Source organism: Pongo abelii, chromosome 1 (assembly GCF_028885655.2).
Source record: "Pongo abelii isolate AG06213 chromosome 1, NHGRI_mPonAbe1-v2.0_pri, whole genome shotgun sequence".
Classification (NCBI taxonomy): Eukaryota; Metazoa; Chordata; class Mammalia; order Primates; family Hominidae; genus Pongo; species Pongo abelii.
Window position 1 is genome coordinate 147,001,426 of NC_071985.2, and position 22,944 is coordinate 147,024,369.

The 22,944-nt window shown below is 35.1% G+C and overlaps 1 protein-coding gene across 2 annotated transcripts in view; it reads left to right on the forward strand.

The window, feature by feature from the left end:
- COL24A1 (collagen type XXIV alpha 1 chain) overlaps window positions 1–22,944 on the forward strand; it is a 421,841-nt gene that overhangs the window by 198,463 nt on the left and 200,434 nt on the right. For both annotated transcript variants that reach the window (XM_002810653.5, XM_063718582.1), the window contains 3 exons: window positions 508–552; window positions 5,686–5,739; window positions 9,465–9,509. In XM_002810653.5, coding sequence (XP_002810699.3) covers window positions 508–552; window positions 5,686–5,739; window positions 9,465–9,509 — 144 coding nt within the window. The remainder of the gene's footprint in view (window positions 1–507; window positions 553–5,685; window positions 5,740–9,464; window positions 9,510–22,944) is intronic.

A 22,944-nucleotide genomic window follows, 5' to 3' on the forward strand; every position in this document is an offset into this window, starting at 1 on the left:
AATTTATATTTACTATTTGTGACTACTTAATATTTTTGAACCAATAAATTATATTTCAATTGAATTGCAAATTGAGAAAAATATTTACCAAATAAATAACATATACTATATGAGTCTAGGGAGGTCTGTATGTATTATTCAGAAAACAATCAACTATTTTTAAAGGTAAATCAGTATATTTAGTAAATATGTCTGTAAATGGAGTAAAACACTTACTGCTTTTTTATTCTTTTAGAGAATTATGAATAAAAGCTTTTAATTTTTTTCTATGTTCATCTTCAGTCTCTATCCACCCATATAGTTTTTGGTCCCTACACGAATGCACCAGGTTCACACAAAAAAACTAAAGTGTTGTGGGGTGATGGAGTTCAAAGTACAAGAAAATAACAGCATTATTTTCATCACATCTCAGAATGAGCTTCACATTTTAGAATAAATAGAGAAAATAAGAGTTTACATTTTTAAATACTCATTTTAGGCCATAATATGTTCTGATTTTTTTTTAAGGGAGAAGAAGGACCAATTGGACCCTTTGGGGAACTGGGGCCAAGAGTAGGTATCGTATAAATAATTTTCCATAAGTGCTTTTCTTGAAAATAGCTGTTCTATAAATGTTTTTAACATCATAACATTTTACATTATAGTAAAGGACAAAAATGAAAACAAACTATACTCATAAAATGCCCCAAAATAAAATAGGCCAATAACTGGAAGTCTCAAATATATTTTTAATGATGTTATGCCTACTACATAGTTACTTGTTATTTCAGTGGTCTGTAGACTTAGTAATTTGTGCAAATTATTTATAAATTTCTCAAAATGTAATAGGAAGCTAAATACTTTAGCCATTTTAGTAATATTCTGAGATTTCCTGTTTTCTAAATGTGTTAGTAAAATTATGGAAGGCTAATAAGATGTATTTTCTGCCAGTTTTTTCATCAGATAATACCATGGGTAATATGTGAATTATTTGTTTTCAAGTTCTAGAAATGAATTATTTAAACATTTTTTGTATACATGACCAAAGTTTACCTTATGAAATAATTAAGGTATATGTGTTACATTTATTTTAAGAGGCATTAGACTCACATGAAATACATCTCATTTCTTTTCTTGACAACATCATAAAGTACTGGTTCTTCTTTTTTTTTTTTTTTTTTTTTTTTTTTTTGAGACGAAGTCTCACTCTGTCATCCAGGCTGGAGTGCAGTGGCGTGATCTCGACTCACTGCAACCTCCTCCTCCTGGGTTCAAGCAATTCTCCTGCCTCAGCCTCCTGAGTAGCTAGAATTACAGGCGTGTGCCACCATGCCCTGCTAATTTTTGTATTTTTAGTAGAGATGGGGTTTCACCATGTTGACCAGGCTGGTCTTGAACTCCTGGCCTCAGGTGATCCACCCACCTTGGCCTCCCAAAGTGCTGGGATTACAGGAGTGAGCCACCATGCCTGGCCAAAGTACTGGTTCTTAAAATACTTTTACATTTAAAAAGACTGTGATTATTTCTTTCACATTTTTGCCTTACTAGCACATATATTGCTACTATCCCATTGGAGGAAAAAAAGAGTTTTCATTTTATTTTTTGTGAGAATTATATAACAGAATAACTGGTATTTGAGCCCAATAAAATTGATCTTATTTAAAATTTACTTCCTTCGAAAACAGGAGAACCATATTCATCTCTGGTCTACACAGTCTTAATATTAATTATTATTGTTGTTGCTATTTGTTGAATATCAATTTGGGACCTACTATTGCTATAAGTATATGAATCATCTTTAATCCTGAAAACAACTCTGCAAGATATCGTTCCTATTTTTAGATGTGAAAATAAGGTTTTAATATTACATGTTCAAGTATAACACTCTCAAAATCAATACAATATGATAGAATTTAAGTAGGACAGGAAGTTATGATTCTGTTACTGATACTCTGAATCACTTGATTTCAAAGACTTTGAAAATGTGCTGATACCAGATTCCAGTGAGATTCTTTCCATAATGTAAATATGTATAACTCTATCTTAATATACTACACAGTGCTTGAAAGAGTATTATTAAAGATGAAAGGAATGTCTCACTAAGGCTCTTACCAACCAGTGGAAATAAAAATAGAATTGGTTTTGTAAATATCATAGAAAAAATCTAATAATTCAGGTTCTTAACTATATTTCTTGTTCTGTATATCTAAATTAATTAGAGAACAATTGATATTTAATAATAATAGGATGGTTTTCAGTTCTTTGCTTTGCTTTTTGCTTGTTAGGATATGATTCGATAATTTAGAGCAGGCATAAGCAAAAATTAGAATGTTTTGACTAGAAGTCTCAAATACAGTTGTAAGTGGCTAAAGTTTTGGATGTAGTAAAAACAGAATGTGAGCCAGAGGGTTGTTCTGTTTCACTTTAAGAAGAAAAAATATAAAAGCATGTCTTAATTGACAACAGCAATAAAATCCAATATAACAGGGGTCCCCAACCCCCAGGCCATGGACTGGGAGTGAGCATTACCACTTGTATTAGTCAAGGTTCTCTAGAGGGACAGAACTAATAGGATATATATAAAGGGGAGTTTATTAAGTATTAATTTACACGATCACAAGGTCCCACAATGGGCTCTCTGCAAGCTGAGGAGCAAGGAGAACCAGTCTGAGTCCCAAAACTAAAGAACTTGGAGTCCAATGATCAAAGGCAGAGAAACATCCAGCATGGGAGAAAGATGTAGGCTGGGAGGCTAGGGCAGTCTCTCCTTTTCACATGTTTCTGCCTGCTTTATATTCACTGGCAGCTTATTAGATTGTGCCCACCAGATTAAGAGTGGATCTGCCTTCCCCAGCCCACTGACTCAAATGTTAATCTCTTTTGGCAACACTCTCACAGACACACCCAGGATCAATACTTTGTATCCTTCAGTCCAATCAAGTTGACACTAAGTATTGACCATCTAACTGCCTGAGCTTCACCTCCTGTCAGATGAGCAGCAGTATCAGATTCTCATAGGAGCGCAAGGGATCTAGGTTGCGTGGTCTTTATGAGAATCTAATGCCTGATGATCTTCTCAGGTGGACCAGTTTCATCCTGAAACCATATCCTGCCACCTCATCTGTGGACTTGCTCTCCCCCAGTGATCTTGTACTCTGTTCTTTTCAGCTACTCACTGCTACAGTCATACCCTTTACTTTGTCGTTACCAGTGATAGCAACCTCTCATTTTCAATTTTAAACTTCTCATTCCCCAACCACCATCTTTCTTTCTAATACATTTTCTCTTACTATCCAGTCTAATAGCCCCAATAGGAATGTCAATGCATTGATTCTGCTGCTTTTCCATTGTGTCTTGTCTCCTTTATGATCCCAAATTCCTCATCCTGCTTAAAACATTATATTATTCCTTTGATTACATTCTGAATTTTATCTTCAAACCTATTTATTCTTTTGCTTTTCTAAATTATTACTTTATACTGTCTGTTTCTTCAAACTCCGTTCAGTTATCTCTCATCCTTATTCTTAGCCTTTGCCTTGCATCCTACTTCCCTGAGAAGATTGAAGTAACCAGAAGAGAACTTACAGTTTTCTGCCATTGCATCTGCCCACCTTCTTCTATCTATACTCTGCTTTCTTTCCTGTTGTTGTGGATGAACAGGCCATTTTTCAAGCTAAGGAAAACTTCCACTTGTTTACTACATACCCTGTCCTTTTGACTACTCAAGATAATTGGTCCAACAATTCCCTCTGTCTCTCCTACATATTCTTTTCTCTATACAGAATCATTCCTATCAGCATATAAAGCTGATGTTATTCTTCTAGCTTAAAAACAAAAACAAAACCTTTCTGGTGTCAGTTTCTCTCCCAGGTGTTACTCTATTTTTTCTTTCCCTTTTCAGTAAAATTCCTCAAAAGTGTTGTCTATACATGCTCTTTCAGTTTTTCTCTTCCCTCTATCTGCTTAAACCACATTTGTTCCCACCACTACAATACAAATGATCTGATAAATACGATCAGTCGTTTCTGTATTGCTGGATCCAATTATCATTTCTCAATCTTCAAAATCCTCTTATTACTCAATACTTCTATTTTTCAGAATTTGACAAGATCCCTTTCTCCTCCTAGAAACAATTTCTTTACTTCCATGATTTTCTTCCTTTCTGGCATCAAATTAAATATTTTTCTAATTTCTTCAAATTCTAAGTTTTGGAGTACCCCAAAGCTTGGCCTGTGGATTTCTCATTTCTATCTATACTCACTGGCTAAATGAGGTCATCCAGCCTAGGACTTTAAATACCATCAAAATGCTGGTGGTTTCTAAGATTATTTCTTCCTATCAGATCTTTCTACTGATTAGAAAGAATTTAACTGATCCAGTTAAATTCTGAATTTGTATAAATAACTACCACAAGATCTCTCCATTTAGATGTCTAACAAGCATATCAAACTAACATGTCCAAAACTTAGCTTTTTCTTTACCCTCCAAACCTGTTTTCAGTCTTCTTCATTTCATTTGGTCTGCTACTCTTACATTAAAAACCTGAGATTCATTTTTGAGTCTTCTCTTTCTCCCACGTTTCACACATGACCCACCAGCAGTTCCTGGAAGCTCTACCTTCATATTATACCCAGAATCTTACCACTCTGCTACCACCCTGATTCACACCCCCATCATCTCTCACTTGGATTATTGTACTAGACGCTTATTCGGACTGTCTTCTTCTACCCTGGAATCAAAGTGATCCTGTTAAAACTTAGATCTTATCAGTTTTCTCCTTAAAGCTTGTCTAAGGCTTCCTGTCTCACTCAGATAAAAGTCAAAGTCCTAACTGCAACCTACAAGGCCCTACATGACCTGACTTCTCATCCCCCATTTCCTTCTTTGACCTCATCACTTTACTGGTCTTCTCCTCTCAATTCTTCAGCTTCTCCTGGTTCCTCCAACATGCTACACACAGTTTAGCTGTAGTGCCTGTGCACAGGCCCTTTTCCTCTGCCTGGAATACTTTTCCTTCAGATAACCATTTAACTTGTCCCTTTCTTTAGGTCTTTTCTGAAATGCCACCAAACTGCCAACTCCCCCAGGGAATGGCACTCTCTGGGGAAGTTTGTTGAGGGTCAAGGGTCACACTCTTCACAGAACCCTGGGATCTCTCTTCTCTCCCTAGGCCTGAGGAAATAGCCTCTCTCTCTCTCTCTCTCTCATTGTCATCAAAGACAAGTCACTTCTTACCTTCAGACTCTCTGAAAACTAAAGTAAGAATACAAGTAATCTGCAAAGAATTTTTCGGTGAGGGCTTCTTTCCTGGAATCTTGTGAACACTTTCAATAAAACTCCCACAACAGTTTATATATCCCTTCCCTGCTTGATTTGTTGCCTTTCATATTACCACTACCTAACATACTATATATTTTACTTATTTTTTAAAATGTTGTTATTCTCACTAAAATATAAGCTCTATGAGGGTAGGTATATTCAGTGCAATCTTCGATCCTCTGCATCTAGAACTGTTCATGGCACATAGTAGACAGTTGGATATTTGTAGAATGAATGGCAAATGAGTATGATGAAATACATTTATCAAATAATTTTAAAGTATTTAATTTTATAAGAATAGTCTAAATTTCATATATCTTAGGAAACTTTCAAAAATGAGAATGACTAAATATATATACTTTCTTCTTTTATTCTGTTCTCTTCTAGGGAAAACCAGGTCAAAAGGGGTATGCAGGTGAACCAGGACCAGAAGGCTTAAAGGTAAAGCAACTGACTTTATTATCAGTTTTAAAATATAATTTTCAGAAAGATAAAATTATGACTTTCATACAAATGTGAAATGAACACATCAACTTAAAAAGAACCAGTGAGATGTTAAAACTGTTACAAAGAGCAACTGAGAATCTATATCTTTATATCTATATCTATTTATATGCAGGTTGAGTATCCCCTATCTGAAATGCATGGGACCAGAAGTGTTTCAGATTTCAGATTTTTTTGGAGTTTTAAATATTTGCATTATACATGCTTACAAGTTAACCATCCCAAATCCAAAAATCTGAAATTCAAAATGCTCCAATGAGCATTTCCTTTCAGTGTCATGCTGGTACTCAAAAAGTTTCAGATTTTGGAACATTTATGATTTCAGATCTTCAGATTTCAGATGCTCAATCTGTGTATCTGCGATTATGTCTGCATCTGTATCTATATCTATGTATGTGATTTAATAAAGAAATGTTAGGATAAGATTTGTGTGTCACATACAGGGCAATAAACCATAACTTCTGGGGTTATCAATTCTACTGGGTAGAAATCTGCAAGTTTCTATAACTTTACTAAGTCTGGATCTTTTAATCACTAGTAAACAGTGAGTCTAAATATATTCACTAGATAATCACTGGGTAACCTTCATCACTTTATGATATTAAAAAGATATATCTCTCACTATTTACTTTATTTCCAAGGTCTTGGATAATTTTTATAACACCAACAAATATAAAGTAATGCAATGGTTTATTACATACAGAATTGAGACCTGAAAGAAACTAGCTTATAAGAATTGGTAAGTTTTGCAAATTTAAAATTTAACTATGAATTGACATAGTCACAGCATTATTACTAAGTTTCCTAAAGCTATTTTTTTTTATATTAAACGTATCATTTTTATGATGCCGGAACCTAAGGAAAAGCTAAACAACACTTTTCAAGCTTGATAAAGAAATATGAGCTGAAGTATTTTTTAATGTATCAGTATGTATGAGGCTAAAGTTATCCTGGGGCAGAATATGTGTACCTGACTCTTTCTCAAGTTACATATAAAAGTCCTCTGAAAAATAGGATTGTAGTATTTATGAACAAAAGGTTTAATCAATTCTCCTTTACTGGGATTAACAATTCTCCTTTACTAGACTGCCAAATAGCGCTAGGAAATCCAACTGTGAGCTACCATCCAGTGAAACTGGCAAGAAACGGAATCTCAGTTATTTATATACTTTCTCTCCCTAGAATCACACCAAAACCTAGGTGGCTTCTGTGTTACCTAGTAAACACAGGAAATTTTGTAATGTTCATTCCTCCCTAGCTGTCACTGAAATTTGCGTTTCAATGCATCATGTAGCTATTAACTGGGACCTGGCACTGCCTGGGGGAGTTGGTTAAGGGACACACTCTTCACAGAACCCTAGATCTGTGTTTTCTTTCTAGGCCTGGGGAAATAGCTTCTCTCTCTCTCTTTCATTGTCGTCAAAGACAAGTAACTTCTTACCTTCAGACTCTGAAAACTAAAGTAAGAATGCAAGTAATCTGCAAACAGCTTTTGCTTTTTGACTATTAACACAAACCTCCCTTAAAACTAAGTAGCACAAAGGGTTCATCTTTTTTGGAATTTAAGAAGGGTAACTTATGGGTAAGGAGGGAAAAATACTAGAAAACTAAGAATCCATATATTATTCCTCCATAAATTTTCCATAAATGCCGTCTAATGAACTGCCTGGTAAAATTATTAAAACCCACTGCTGTGCTTCACTCTCTACTATTTATCTAAATACATACAGAAACTGAAAAGAAAATTTGTGTAGACTTTGAAAGTTTATTTCAGTGATCACTCATGATGAATATTAGGTTTCAGTGCTTAAAATCACCACTATCCAAAAGAAATGCAACATGAACAGCAAATATGAGCCACATCAGACAGTGAAAAGAAAGAAGTAAAATTTATTAATTTAATAGTATATTTTATTTAACCCAAGATATCCAAATATTATATCCTTTCAACATGTAATCAATATTGAAATTATTAATGAGATGTTTTCTATTCTTGTTTTGTAGAAAGTCTTTGAAGTCTGATGTATTTTTTATACTTATATCACTTTTCAATTCAGACCAGCCTATTTCAAATACTCAGTAGCCACATGTCATTATTGGCTACAATATTGTTCAGTATCTTAACATCTTACTGTTCTACACTGGAATATAATTATTACTATTTAGACAGTAATTGATTAATTTTAGACATAACATTTAATCTGTTTCTGTACACTAAATGTATATTGCTATTAGAGTCAGTCTCTGTGGTACTTTGAACTTAATCTTTTACCTTTCGTTAATCTATACCTTTGCCGATGCCATTCCTTACCACTAAAAATGACCCTTTCTCATTACCAGTGTTAAGTGTCACATATTTTTCAGGGCCCCACTTACAGTTTCATAATCCATTATTTGAAATCATTAATGTTTGGATTTTTGAAAAGTAATATGTTGCATATACTGTATTTTATTTACCACTACCAGAAGGGTGTGGGACAGCATACCATAATTAGATATATTAATATTTCTGTAGTGAAATGTGAGGATGTTCAGGTTAATTGGAATAAATCAAGACTATAAATGGCCTTATTCAGAACAAAATAAGCTTTGCTGCCAAATCAATCCAAGTTAGGTCAAGTTTGCCACCAAATGAGTTGTGAAAAACTGAGTTTTCAGAGATTTATGGATTGCAAAATTTTGTTTCAGAGGTTATGAACATGCATTACTTCTCCAGTGATGTCAGCTCTAGCTGCTCCAGTTTACAAGGTGCCTGCTCCTAAGACCTCCTTTAGTACTTAACCTGTGGCATGTATTCTGTTCTATTTGAGCAAATAGAACATCCCTGTGGGAAAGACTTTAATTTTATTCTTCTTGATATCTTTCACAGTGCTTACTACTCTGCCTTTTACAGAGTACATCTCAATCAAGATTTTATTTTTAAAAATTTTATTTATAAAAGTGATTAAAAGTCACGAATAGGAGAATATTTTTTAAGAAAATAGATTATTACCTGATGTGGTTTGGATTTGTGTCCCTGCCCAACTCTCATGTCAAACTGGAGGAGGGACCTAGTGGGAAGCGATTGGCTCATTGGGGCGGATTTCCGCCTTGCTATTCTTGTGATAGCGAGTGAGTTCTCACAAGATCTGACAGTTTAAACATGTGTGGCACTCCACCCTTTGCTCTCACTCTCTCCTGCTCCAACATGTGAAGTTGTGCTTGCTTCCCCTTTACCTTCCACCATGATTGTAAGTTTCCTGAGGCCTCCCAGTCATGCTGGTGTTAAACCGTGGAACTGTGAGTTAATTAAACCTCTTTTCTTCATAAATTACCCAGTCTCAGGTAGTTCTTTATAGCAGTGTAAGAACAGACTGATACATTACTATTTGAATGAAAATAGAGGGTAGGCCACATTTCATAGAAATACTATAACAGAGTTTTTAAAAAATTTTATGTTAAGTTCTGGGGTACATGTGCAGGATGTGCAGATTTGCCATATAGGTAAACGTGTGCCATGGTGGTTTGCTCCACTTATAACAAAGTTTTAAGTAACTGAAATTTCCTTTGCCTTTTTCTAGGTTATGACTAGATAGTTACATTAAAAATGAAAACTGAAACTGTCATGAATAATCTAGTTTGAAAAATAACTGTTTTTGCAACTTTATATTCTTTTTCGACAGGGAGAAGTAGGAGATCAAGGAAATATTGGAAAAATTGGTGAAACAGTAAGCTTATTTTATGCTCTTATTTTTTTAATCAACTGTAAGCATTTTTAGGAATCATATTAGCCATGATTATGTTTGCTATAATCAAGTTACACAGAATCAGAATAATTCTTATCCACTACAAATTTAAACTTACTTGTGATGTTTCTGCTGACAAATAAAACCTATTGTACAAAAGAGAAGTGAGAGAAAACACAATTGATAACATTTTCATCCAATATAAACTATATTTGTGACCTCAGAAACATTGTTTCTAATATTTGATTTTTAATTTTATTCTGATAGCTTCAATCTAATTTGACCTTAACATTTTTCACTATTTTATTTATTTATTTATTTATTTATTTATTTATTGTTTGAGATGGAGTCTTGCTCTGTCACCCAGGCTGGAGCTCAGTGGCATTATCTTGGCTCACTGCATCCTCTGCCTCCCGGGTTCAAGCGATTCTCCTGCCTCAGCCTCCTGGGATAGCTGGAATTACAGGTGTGTGCCACCACATCCAGCTAATTTTTGTATTTTTAGTAGAGATGGAGTTTCCCCATGTCAACCAGGCTAGTCTCGAACTCCTGCCCTGAAGTAATCCACCCGCCTCAGCTTCCCAAAGTGCTGGGATTACAGGTGTGAGCCACTGTGCTCAGCCATTTTTCATTATTAAAAAGCTTATTAAATTATACAATAATTTAATAGCTTGAAGATAGTTTTTCTTTAGGTTTGAAAATTTGCAGTAAACTAAGAGATATTGAGCTGGAAAGTGTAATTGTGTTCCTCAAATAAAGATTGAGTTGTTCAAATTAATATTATTGTAGAAGAACAGGCTTCATGTTATATTCGAATCAGATTTGTTAGAAGTAATTTTATTCTTTACAATGAAGAAAGCCAGCCAAAATATTCTGTAAGAAATGAACTTGCACAACATATATAAAGTGGAAAATTAAATTAACACCAGGAAAGTGAATTTATTTACAGTATGCTAAATTAATTGTCACAAAATAGATAATATTATTTCTTATGACTTAAAAATTTTTTTTCTATATGGTTGATTTGTAGGCTTAAATAATTAAACAATTATAAATCTTGGTCTTGTGACAAAACAACAAAACATTTCTGATGCTCATTTTTTGTTATTAATTGTTCATAAAAATAGGAAGAGTATCTGTGTAGTCTTAAAAGATAATTGCCATACCTAATTAATCCTGGGTCACTAGAAAGAGAACTTTTCGTTCTTGCTTTTTATGGGAAAGTTTCAAGGAATTATTTGTATGAATTAGATTATTAAAGGCTTCTAGTCAAATATGATTTAACTTACATTTATCCAAAATTACTCAAATTCTGCCATTTCTGAGTGACAAATTGCTTAAGATATGTATATAAAGTTGGTATCCAAAGTTAAAATGCTAATGAAGAACATATTTTCTTAAAATAATATCTTACATATTAAACTTTTAAGTGTTATTTACTTAATAGTTTTGGACTAATTCCACCTAGTATAAGAACCCACTGCCAGTGCTTTCCAAAGAGGAAACAGACTATCTTGGCAGGTAGTAGATTTTTGTCACTGAAGGGAAAATAACATTTATTGAACATTTGCTATGTACTAGGTATAGTGCCAAGTGACATTTCATATTATGGTATTCCTTTTAATTCTCCAACAGCTTTAAAAGATACATTTTGTTATTCTGGTTTTAAATTAGGAATCTGGCGCACATTGAGTAACCAGTTCAAAGTTACATAGCTAATAAATTACTGAACTGAGATTTAAACCCAGAGCTCCAAACTCAAAATCCAAATCGCTGCATTATGCCATGCTTGGATATTTTAATATTAGTTCAATAGCTATCTCATATAAATGTTGTAGAGGGTCTTTAAGCATCTGATAAGTTATTAGACAAAAAGACCTTTCCAACTTTGAGATTCTATCTTTCTTGTTAAGGATGGCACATGAAGCCTTCTTTAAAAAATTACTGACTATATCAGGTTTATTCAAATATATAAAATGTCTAAAGAATATTTTTATTTTTGGCTCTCAGTAATTCTGGCTTTCATTTTGTCTTTCTAATTTCAAAATCTTAGAAATATAGTTTATCTAATCCAGAGTTCTGTTGCCAAGAAAATTCTTGAGAGATAGGAGAAGATATGGTTGCACTTCATGACATCTATCTTGTAATTGTAGTAACTGATTTTTACTTTGTTCAATCTTTTTGTATAGTCATTAATTGCCTTTAACTGGACCTCCTCCAGGTTTGTTTGTTTCTAGATTTATACCAGTTAGAATTCAATTTGTGATAGAGTGTGCGAAGCACAGAAGTCCCACCTATATTTCATGTCTAACTCTTGCAATTATTTATAGTATACAAAGAATTAATTTCCATAAATGTGCCCCAGATGAGTCTCTAATTTCAAAAGATGCCCTCTCATCTTCCATATTCTAGCATTCAGATGTTTAGAAGTAAATCTAGAATTATCTAACCATAATTACCAGTCCTCTCTGTCTTAAACTGTCTAGGCTGAAAGTATTCGAAGAACTATAAAGAAAAAAAATGTTATTTTTCACTATTGGCCAAAAGACCAATATGAGGATCAGTGGATAGACATTATAAGGGAACAGCTTTTGGTTTAGTGTAGGCAAGAATATTTTAATAGAATTTCTAACACTCAAATAGGTTCTTCCATAGAGTGATCCAACACCTTATTATTCGAAGGTTTGATGTCTTTTTTCAATCATTTATTAGGCAGATATTTATTGATTATACCAGGCACATTTTTAAACATGTGGTCCCTACCTTCATGAAATTTACAGTCTATTGGAGGTTTGACAGATATTAAATAGTCACATAAAGAAATATATAAACTGTGATACATTCTATAAAAAAAAGTACAAGGGACTATGACAAGGGCGCCAATTTTAGATCAGTAGATGAGAGAAGGCTGTTTTGAGGAAGTGGCATGTGAGTAGCAATCATAAAGAATGATATGAGTTAGCCGGGGAAGGGCTGGGGAGAAAACTTCCCTGGAATATGCAATATAACATAGTTTCCATCTTTGCCACCTACCTTGCTATGGAAAAAATACTTAATGTTTCTAAATATTTGGGTTTTTTTTCCAGCAGTAAAATGATGAAAATAACTACCTTATAGATTTTCTTATGAGGATTAAATGTGATAATGCACATAAAGCACTTATCACAATGCCAGTCATGTAGTAAAAACTTGATAAATGCTAGCTGTTGTGGTGGAGGTTATTGTTATATAAGATGGTAGCTCTTTTGAGGAAATGAAATAAAGTTGGTGTGGATAAACTTTGATGAACAAAGGGAGAAGGTATGTGAGATGATACTAGTGAAGGAGGCAGGAGCCAATCATTTAGGACCATGTTTATTACTTTGCACTTGAATGTAAGGTCAATGAACAATCGCTAAAGGTATGCTAAGTAAGCCAATGTTATGATTTAATTTGAGGTTTAAGATCACTCTTATTGCAATGGATTGGGAAGCATGGCTGTGAAGAGCGGAAATAGAAGAGGATAACCAATGAGGATGCTTCTGCAGTAGTCTATATGAATGAGAAAGATGATTTAGACCAGTGGAGATAAAGAGAAGTGGATATATTTGGAAGATATTTGAGATAACAGATTGGAGGTAGGCTGCAAATCAGGGGAGGATCCTAGTCAGTCTCCAGAGTACAATTAGGCCTTTGATAACTAAACTATTTAGGATTTATCAGGAATATTCTGGAAGCACAAGGAAATGGTATATAGACTGTCTCAGGATAATTCAAATTCTAAGAATCCATGACTTTTTTCTAAGAATGTTCATGTTTCTAGTCTTCCTCTCACCTGCAAATTTGACTTCTTTTCTCTGGCCCTTTTATTTTATGTATTTATTTATTTATTAAATTATACTTTAAGTTCTGGGATACATGTGCAAAATGCGCAGGTTTGTTACATAGGTATACATGTGCCGTGGTGGTTTGCTGCAGCCATCAACCCGTCATCTCGGTTTTAAACCCTGCATGCATTAGGTATTTGTCCTAATGCTCTCCCTCCCCTTGCCCCCCATCCCCTGACAGGCCCTGGTGTGTGATGTTCCCCTCCCTGTGTCCATGTGTTCTCATTGTTCAACTCCCACTTATGTGTGAGAACATGTGGTGTTTGGTTTTCTGTTCCTCTGTTAGTTTGCTGAGAATGATGGTACGACATGAACTCATTCTTTTTTATGGCTGCATAGTATTCCGTGGTGTATATGCGTCACATTTCTTTATCCAGTCTGTCGTTGATGGGCATTTGGGTTGGTTCCAAGTCTCTCTGGCCCTTTTCTAGTTTCATTATGTCTTTCTGATGTTGGAGCAAACAAAAGTATCTTAGAGGCAGTGACTTCACAGCTTTCTTCATGAGTAGGATGATGACTCCTATTATGTTTTCTTTACTGTTGATGATACTTAAATCAAGCAGGCCTTTTACCTATAACAGAAACTGAGGATGTCTTTGGCGAATAATCGGTGGGGACTTCTAGGATCATTTTCTGGTCTCATATTTTATATATAAAACGTGGATTTATTTTTTCACAGAGTTTCCTTGATTACATTAAGTTTCAGTTGCCACATTTCTGCCCCACGTGAAGATTTTCAGATGATTGTCCAGTAGTCTGGCCACATTGTTTCATCTCTTAAAACATAACCCAACTTATTTGATTTACCACAATTATTCCTTTACTTATAGACTTTGGTGAACAAAGTAACATTTCATGAGAAATCTACTGTGTCCTCTCTGTTTTTCTGCCTCCTCTCTGGTGTGCTAATGTATAATAAATGACCAATGAGCAGAGAGGAAGAAGAGAAAGGCATGGATAATCCTCAAAATCAGGTACTCTGTTTCTCATTAACAAACCTTTAGAATCATAAACCCTCTCATGACTGATTCCAAGCTGGGTTATAACCAATTCATTCAAAAGCAAAAAGAGGTGGAGTCAGTGGAGGAAATAAAAAGAAATAAATATATTTATTGAAGGCCTGTTAATTTCATTTAGTCTTTAAACAACTGTTATGAAATAAGTTTTCTTATTGCATTCTATAAATGAGGAAACTGAAATTTATGTAATGTATCCAAATTCATACAGTGAGTAAGTAGCAGACCTGGATTTCAAATCCAAATTTTTTTTTTTTTTTACTGTTAGGAAAACTGAAGTTTATTGAGGTAGAGTAATACGTTCAAAATTACACAGATTTAAGTGAGCGACACGGGAATGAGAGGTTTCTGCTACACTCAAAAGCCCATGCTCTTTTTTTTTCTTTTTTTTTTATTATTATTATACTTTAAGTTTTAGGGTACATGTGCACAATGTGCAGGTTAATTACATATGTATACATGTGCCATGCTGGTGTGCTGTACCCATTAACTCGCCATTTAGCATTAGGTATATCTCCTAATGCCATCCCTCCCCCCTCCCCCCACCCCACAACAGTCCCCAGAGTGTGATGTTCCCCTTCCTGTTTCCATGTGTTCTCATTGTTCAATTCCCATCTATCAGTGAGAACATGCAATGTTTGTTTTTTTGTCCTTGCGAGAGTTTACTGAGAATGATGATTTCCAATTTCATCCATGTCCCTACAAAGGACATGAACTCATCATTTTTTATGGCTGCATAGTATTCCATGGTGTATATGTGCCACATATTCTAATCCAGTCTATCATTGCTGGACATTTGGGTTGGTTCCAAGTCTTTGCTATTGTGAATACTGCCGCAATAAACATACGTGTGCATGTGTCTTTATAGCAGCATGATTTATAGTCCTTTGGGTATATACCCAGTAATGGGATGGCTGGGTCAAATGGTATTTCTAGTTCTAGATCCCTGAGGAATCGCCACACTGACTTCCACAATGGTTGTACTAGTTTACACCAACAGTGTAAAAGTGTTCCTATTTCTCCACATCCTCTCCAGCACCTGCTTTTTCCTGACTTTTTAATGATTGCCATTCTAACTGGTGTGAGATGGTATCTCATTGTGGTTTTGATTTGCATTTCTCTGATGGCCAGTGATGATGAGCATTTTTTCATGTGTCTTTTGGCTGCATAAATGTCTTCTTTTGAGAAGTGTCTGTTCATATCCTTCACCCACTTTTTGATGGGGTTGTTTTTTCTTTTCTTGTAAATTTCTTTGAGTTCATTGTAGATTCTGGATATTAGCCCTTTGTCAGATGAGTAGGTTGTGAAAATTTTCTCCCATTTTGTAGGTTGCCTGTTCACTCTGATGGTAGTTTCTTTTGCGGTGCAGAAGCTCTTTAGTTTAATTAGATCCCATTTGTCTATTTTGGCTTTTGTTGCCATTGCTTTTGGTGTTTTAGACATGAAGTCCTTGCCCATGCGTATGTCCTGAATGGTATTGCCTAGGTTTTCTTCTAGGGTTTTTATGGTTTTAGGTCTAACATTTAAGTCTTTAATCCACTTGAATTAATTTCTGTATAAGGTGTAAGGAAGGGATGCAGTTTCAGCTTTCTACATATGGCTAGCCAGTTTTCCCAGCACCATTTATTAAATAGTGAATCCTTTCCCCATTGCTTGTTTTTCTCAGGTTTGTCAAAGATCAGATAGCTGTAGATATGCGGCATTACTTCTGAGGGCTCTGTTCTGTTCCACTGATGTGTATCTCTGTTTTGGTACCAGTACCATGCTGTTTTGGTTACTGTAGCCTTGTAGTATAGTTTGAAGTCAGGTAGCGTGATGCCTCCACCTTTGTTCTTTTGGCTTAGGATTGACTTGGTGATGCGGGTTCTTTTTTGGTTCCATATGAACTTTACAGTAGTTTTTTCCAATTCTCTGAAGAAAGTCATTGGTAGCTCGATGGGGATAGCATTGAATCTATAAATTACCTTGGGCAGTATGGCCATCTTCACAATATTGATTCTTCCTACCCATGAGCATGGAATGTTCTTCCATTTGTTTGTATCCTCTTTTATTTCATTGAGCTGTGGTTTATAGTTCTCCTTGAAGAGGTCCTTCACGTCCCTTGTAAGTTGGATTCCTAAGTATTTTATTCTCTTTGAAGCAATTGTGAATGGGAGTTCACTCATGATTTGGCTCTCTGTTTGTCTGTTATTGGTGTATAAGAATACTTGTGATTTTTGTACATTGATTTTGTATCCTGAGACTTTGCTGAAGTTGCTTATCAGCTTAAGGAGATTTTGGGCTGAGACGATGGGGTTTTCTAGATATACAATCATGTCGTCTGCAAACAGGGACAATTTGATTTTCTCTTTTCCTAATTGAATACCCTTTATTTCCTTCTGCCTAATTGCCCTGGCCAGAACTTCCAACACTATGTTGAATAGGAGTGGTGAGAGAGGGCATCCCTGTCTTGTGCCAGTTTTCAAAGGGAATGCTTCCAGTTTTTGACCATTCTGTATGATATTGGCTGTGGGTTTGTCATAGATAGCTCTTATTATTTTGAGATACGTCCCATCAGTACCTAATTTATTGAGAGTTTTTAGCATGAAGGATTGTTGAATTTTGTCAAAGGCCTTTTCTGCATCTATTGAGATAATCATGTGGTTTTTGTCTTTGCTTCTGTTTATATGCTGGATTACATTTATTGATTTGCGTATATTGAACCAGCCTTGCATCCCAGGGATGAAGCCCACTTGATCATGGTGGATAAGCTTTTTGATGTGCTGCTGGATTCGGTTTGCCAGTATTTTATTGAGGATTTTTGTGTCAATGTTCATCAAGGATATTGGTCTAAAATTCTCTTTTTTGGTTGTGTCTCTGCCAGGCTTTGGTATCAGGATGATGCTGGCCTCATAAAATGAGTTAGGGAGGATTCCCTCTTTTTCTATTGATTGGAATAGTTTCAGAAGGAATGGTACCAGTTCCTCCTTGTACCTCTGGTAAAATTCGGCTGTGAATCCATCTGGTCCTGGACTCTTTTTGGTTGGTAAGCTATTGATTATTGCCACAATTTCAGCTCCTGTTATTGGTCTATTCAGAGATTCAACTTCTTCCTGGTTTAGTCTTCAAATCCCAAATTTTTATCTTCAGTTCCAAGTCTCTCTTTTCTGCATCAGGTAATCATCAGTTTGTCCTGTTTTTAAACTTGAAGTGCATCCTTGGGAATTCATGTTTAGGAGATGTGAAAAAGAGTAAAATAAAATTTTGCTCTGTAATATCTTAAGCCAAGCTGGCAATTTACTTTTAAAAATGTTCTCAAATGTTATTTGCCTCTGAGAATTATGAAAATAGAACTTAATGTATTTGTGATAGAAATAGGAAAGACTTTGAAAGAGCCAGGAAAAAATATCGTAGAAGTGCTCAGCACAAAACCTCATTTGATACAGTGATTGGTTTTGCTACCCTCTGGTAGAATTACCATGAAATTAGCTTGATACATGTTGGTTTTATTTTATTTCCAGTTTTTTCTTTCATTAATAATGAAATGGGAAAAGTTCCCTTATCCCCCTTGCAGGGTTTGCAATAGGGGTGTGGCTCGTTTCTTTGATGTCCCGCTGTCAAACCCCTAGGGGAAGCATGCAGACAGGCAGGTAGTGCGTAGCATTTTGGGGCTCCAATCCCATGGCAGCATCTAGGGTTGAGTGTTTACAGCTCCCAAAGCCCCAGTGGGCATGTGTTACAGTGTGCTCTTTCAGCTTTGCCATCTGCAGGCGGCTTGTGTTAATCAGCTCAGTTAGATGCTCTGCCTTATCGCAAAGACAGAGGGCTTTCTGTATCCCGGGTTCTTGCCCTGGTGTCCTGGAAAAATCAGATCACATGTGGGCTTGGAGGATGGGTGCAAGGTTTTACTGAGTGGTGGAGGTTGTCTCAGCAAGCCAGATGGGGAGCCAAAAGGGGATGGAGTGGGAAAGTGGTCTCCCCCTGGAGTCAGGCCGCCCTGTGGCTGGACTTTTCTCCAACTACACCAACTGAATTCCATGTGGTCTCCCCGTAGATGGCCTGCTGGTGTCTGTTGTTATGTTATTCTGCTTCTCTTATCATCCACCCATTTGTGTCTGTGTCTGTATCCGGCTTATAGGAGCACAGGATGGGGAGTGTGGTGGGCCATCCTAGGCACAGGCCTGAGGGTGGAGCCCTCACCAGTTACCCGGCCATTCCCTACCCTGCACTTCCCTGCCCCTCTTCCGTATCAATAGGAGACTGCTAGTTTTAGAGGGACCTACCTAAATTATAAGAAGTCATATTTCCTTGAGGGAAAGACCCAGATACTGGTGGTACCATTCAGCCATGCAGGAAGAACTGTAGTATAACTCTACAACTATGCCTTACTAGGGCCTTTGTAGTTTCAGTGCCTTTATCTTAAAGAATGTCATCGACCCCTCCTGTTTTTAGGCTACTCATATCTATAAAACAGCAATAAAGCTGTTGTATACCTTCTATATAATAGGGGGTAGTAATTTTTTTCAGGCAATGGAAAGTTATATGAAATGTATATCCATGATACATATCATCAGGAGGATGTTTACCTGAATATGATAAAAAATAGCTACTATTTATTGAGAGCTGATAATATGCCAGATACTTTGCATATATTATATTATTTAGTCCTCATAGACACCCTGGAAAATAATAATTATTATTCCTATTTTATACAAAAGGAAACTTATGTTTCAGAGAAGTCAAGAAACTTGTCCAAAGTCAGGTCATATAGCAGCAGAGCTGGGACTGATAAGGAGATATCTTTAACTTCTCCCCATCATCCTGCTTCCTCTTAGCAATTAGCTGAAGATTTTCAATTGTCTTTCTAATGAATAAGTATAATCCTGTTATTACTGCATGAAGTTAGAGGTCATGGGGCCACATGTACCATATTATGGTTTGAGAAGCTATTCTGAAAAACCACGGACATGTAAAATTATTATGTCTTAGGATCATGTATTTGATATTTATCATTTTTGAAACTGAAAAAGAATTAGATCTAGCATTCGTATACTGGTATAGAAAACAAGCTAGTTATCATACATGCCGTATTAAAGAGTAATAAACAAGAGAGTACCCTTCTTAGTCTAATATAATTTTTCAGATTGCCCAAATTGTAAAAACAATAAATTACTTCTTCAAAATAATAAAAATAAAAGAGATATTAAAATGGAACTTTGCCTTTCCAATAGCATCAATCTTTTTCAGATGTGAGTATTTAACATGCTTGCTTGCCCAGAGGCAATTAGCCCATTAGCCTTCAGACTAAGGAAATGTAAACTTGATCACCTTACTTGTTTTAGAATTGATAGAAATAATATTTTTTAATAACCTCTGGTTTTTAGGGATTTACTCCCAAAGATTATTTTTTAAAAATCACATTCAATGTAATTCTGTATATGTGCCTGGGACATTAATATTTAGAATCCTAATAGGGTTCAACATTATTATTCTGTGACTTGAAGTAAATTCATTGTCTACAAATATGTGTGTCTCATGTTTTTCTTCATCGTGTACTTACGTTTCTGTGTTTTAGAAGGATACTGTGATTTTTATAGCCAAACAAAAGAAAGATACAGTTAAAAACTAGTATTTTTCTCATTTATTTATTCTAGCATTCAGAAGACACTTACTGAACATTTAATGTGTGCTAGAGATAACAGTAAAGTTTAAGACTTGATCTTTAAGTAGTATATGATCTAGAAAATGAGAAAAGAATTATACACATAATTTTGCCAAAACATTAGTCCTCTTTCGTAAGATACTCTAAGAAGTAAAAATTGTTTTGACAGACATCATAAGGACATAGGTGTTGATAGAGAAACTCTGGCTTTATTTTGCTAAAAACATGTTACTATTCTCTTAGGTAGGGGTATTATAAAGTGTTAATCACAACTTTTGAGGAAATGGCAGCTCTAACTTTCTATATAGAAGGGGTCGAGGGGTGGCATTTTGGTTGGAAGAGGCTGTCAAGGGACTTCCCCTGAAGCTAGTTTGCATAAAAACTATACTGTTTGCATTTATTAGTAGTGCACTATCTTATGTTTATTTACACATCAGTAAAAATAGCAAAGGGTTCTAATGATACTTTTATGGTCAGGATATATAAAATGGAGAATACATTGCTTGTTGGTATTAAAGAATGGGAAGGACTGATGGAAATAATGGAGGGGGCAAAGGTAAAGGCATTGCTTTGGGCCACCTGTTGACACTACCACTCTTAGAGAAGATGATGGCCGAATTATAATCTGAGAGTAAAAATAGTGAAAAATCATTGTGATTCTGATTTTTTAAAAAAAATATTAAGGCCTATGTAATCAATATACTAAATTTTAAAACTTAAAGGTTACAAACATTATAGAATAGTGGTCAGGAAACTTTTTTATAAAGGGCCAGGGAATATATATTTTAGACTTTCAGGCCATACGGTCTCTATCACAGCTGCTCAACTGTTGTAGTATGAAAGCAGCCATCGAGAATACATAAATGAATGAGCCTGGCTCTGTTCCCAGTAAACTTTATTTACAAAAACAGATGGCTGGCAGGAGGTAGCCTACAGGCTGTAGTTTGCCCTTTCCTGTCCTGGAAGGTTATACTTTATTTGAGATGTACAAGATTTTGTTAAATGAATCTACCATATGTGATTCTGCCTAATTTGTCTTTTATCATTAAGAAACATTAAACACAAATGTGATGATTTCTTCAACTCTTACTCTCAAATCAGAAAACAGATTCAAATTAGCAGACAAATTGTGTTGCTATCACATATTTATTTTGTGTAGTGTGAACATAATGAATTAATTTGCATTTACATGTACACCACATGTATATCTAAAGTACTTTTATGGAATTTATCATTTTTTTTCCTTAACAAACACTTAAGAATCTTACCAGAAAATATTTTCAAGAGGAGTGAAATCTGTTCTTTATGTGCGCATGTTCACTAGAAACATTTTTCTGAACACTTTACATGTTTTTTGAAGTCTTGCTTTACAGATCAAAGCATTTCCACATTTTAAGTTTTAGTGACTTTTTATTTTATTATTTTGAAAAAGTTATCAGAGAATGTCATTAAACTTATATTTCCTATCAGGTTGAGATATTTTGAATTTGGACTCTATCTTCTGTTTATGAAATGTCTCTTTTTTCATTAATTGTACTAAGCAGCCCGATGAGGGGAGCAGCATTGCATTTTTGACCACAAATATATGAATGCTCTTCTTTTGACTGTAAGAAAAATTGTTGATTGAAATCTGGATTTTATTTTAACCACAAATATAGCCACCTTTGTGTTTTGTAGAAAACTTTTTGTTAGTATATAACCTTTTCATTTTCAGTTAAAAATGGAAAAATAGTGACAGCTGAGATACAAGGTTGTTATGCTCAGCACTTTTCTGATTAATGAGTTTTGGAATCTATGTTTTTCTGGTGTGTTGATAAAATCAATTTGCTGTCACTAAAATCAGAAAAGACCAAGATGATATAAATGCCTCCAAAAAATGCTAGGGGAATGGGATATAGTAGATTATAAGGGGGAAAATGAGTCTGTAGAGGCTTTAAGAATATAAATTGTAAAAAATTTTTATTCTGACTTTTAAGATCACCCACAACATATTCCTCACCTACCTTTACAGTTGTTATTCCTACACTTTCCAACTTACTCCCTATGATCTGGCCACTCAATATTCATTGAACATCACTCACTTATTTTGCCTTTGTTTCAAGCTGTTTCTGTCACTTCTAAAGACCTTCACATTCCCACCCTCATTGTCCACCAAGCATCAGCTTTCAAGATCCATCTTAAATTATCTGCTCAACCATGAAGTCTTTTCTAATCTCCATGCCCAGTTAGATTCTGTTTCTTCCTTCTTTAGCCTTTTCAGCACTTTTATCTACACTATTATGGTTCTTAGCATTCATTGTTTGATATCACAGTAACTTTTTTACTTGAACTATCCATACAGAAAACTCTTCTACAGCAGTGACCACATGCCTTATTTTTGTACGCTGACACTACGTGTATGTTGAACTATGATAAATTAAGAAATGAAAGGTAATTTTTAAAATTTATTTGCTACTCTCTGTATACTCAGAGGACATTAGTGTGGTTAATCTAAGTCTGAAAATGGGACAGATTCTTGTGAAGCAGTCAGAATAAGGAAGGACATTTCAATGGAAACAACAGCATGAGAATAAAACATGAAGGCATGAAATGTCCTGGAGCATTTGCAGAACTGTACTGTAAGCAGTTCATGATAGCTGGAGGGAGGTAAGGCACAATGAATCACAGCTCACCTGGATTCTACTAGTTGCCTGTAATGTCCCACCCAACTTCTTGAGTTCACAAATACTTTTTTTTCTGCAAGTCAATGCCAGTATCACTTCTGTACTTCACATCAAGTATCCTGTGTATTTTATACATGTTTCTATTACCACTTCTTGCCATTTTTTATTTGAATATGTCTTTTCCCTTCTGGACCTTAAGTCCTTTAAGCGCCATGATTCGTGAAGCAAAAG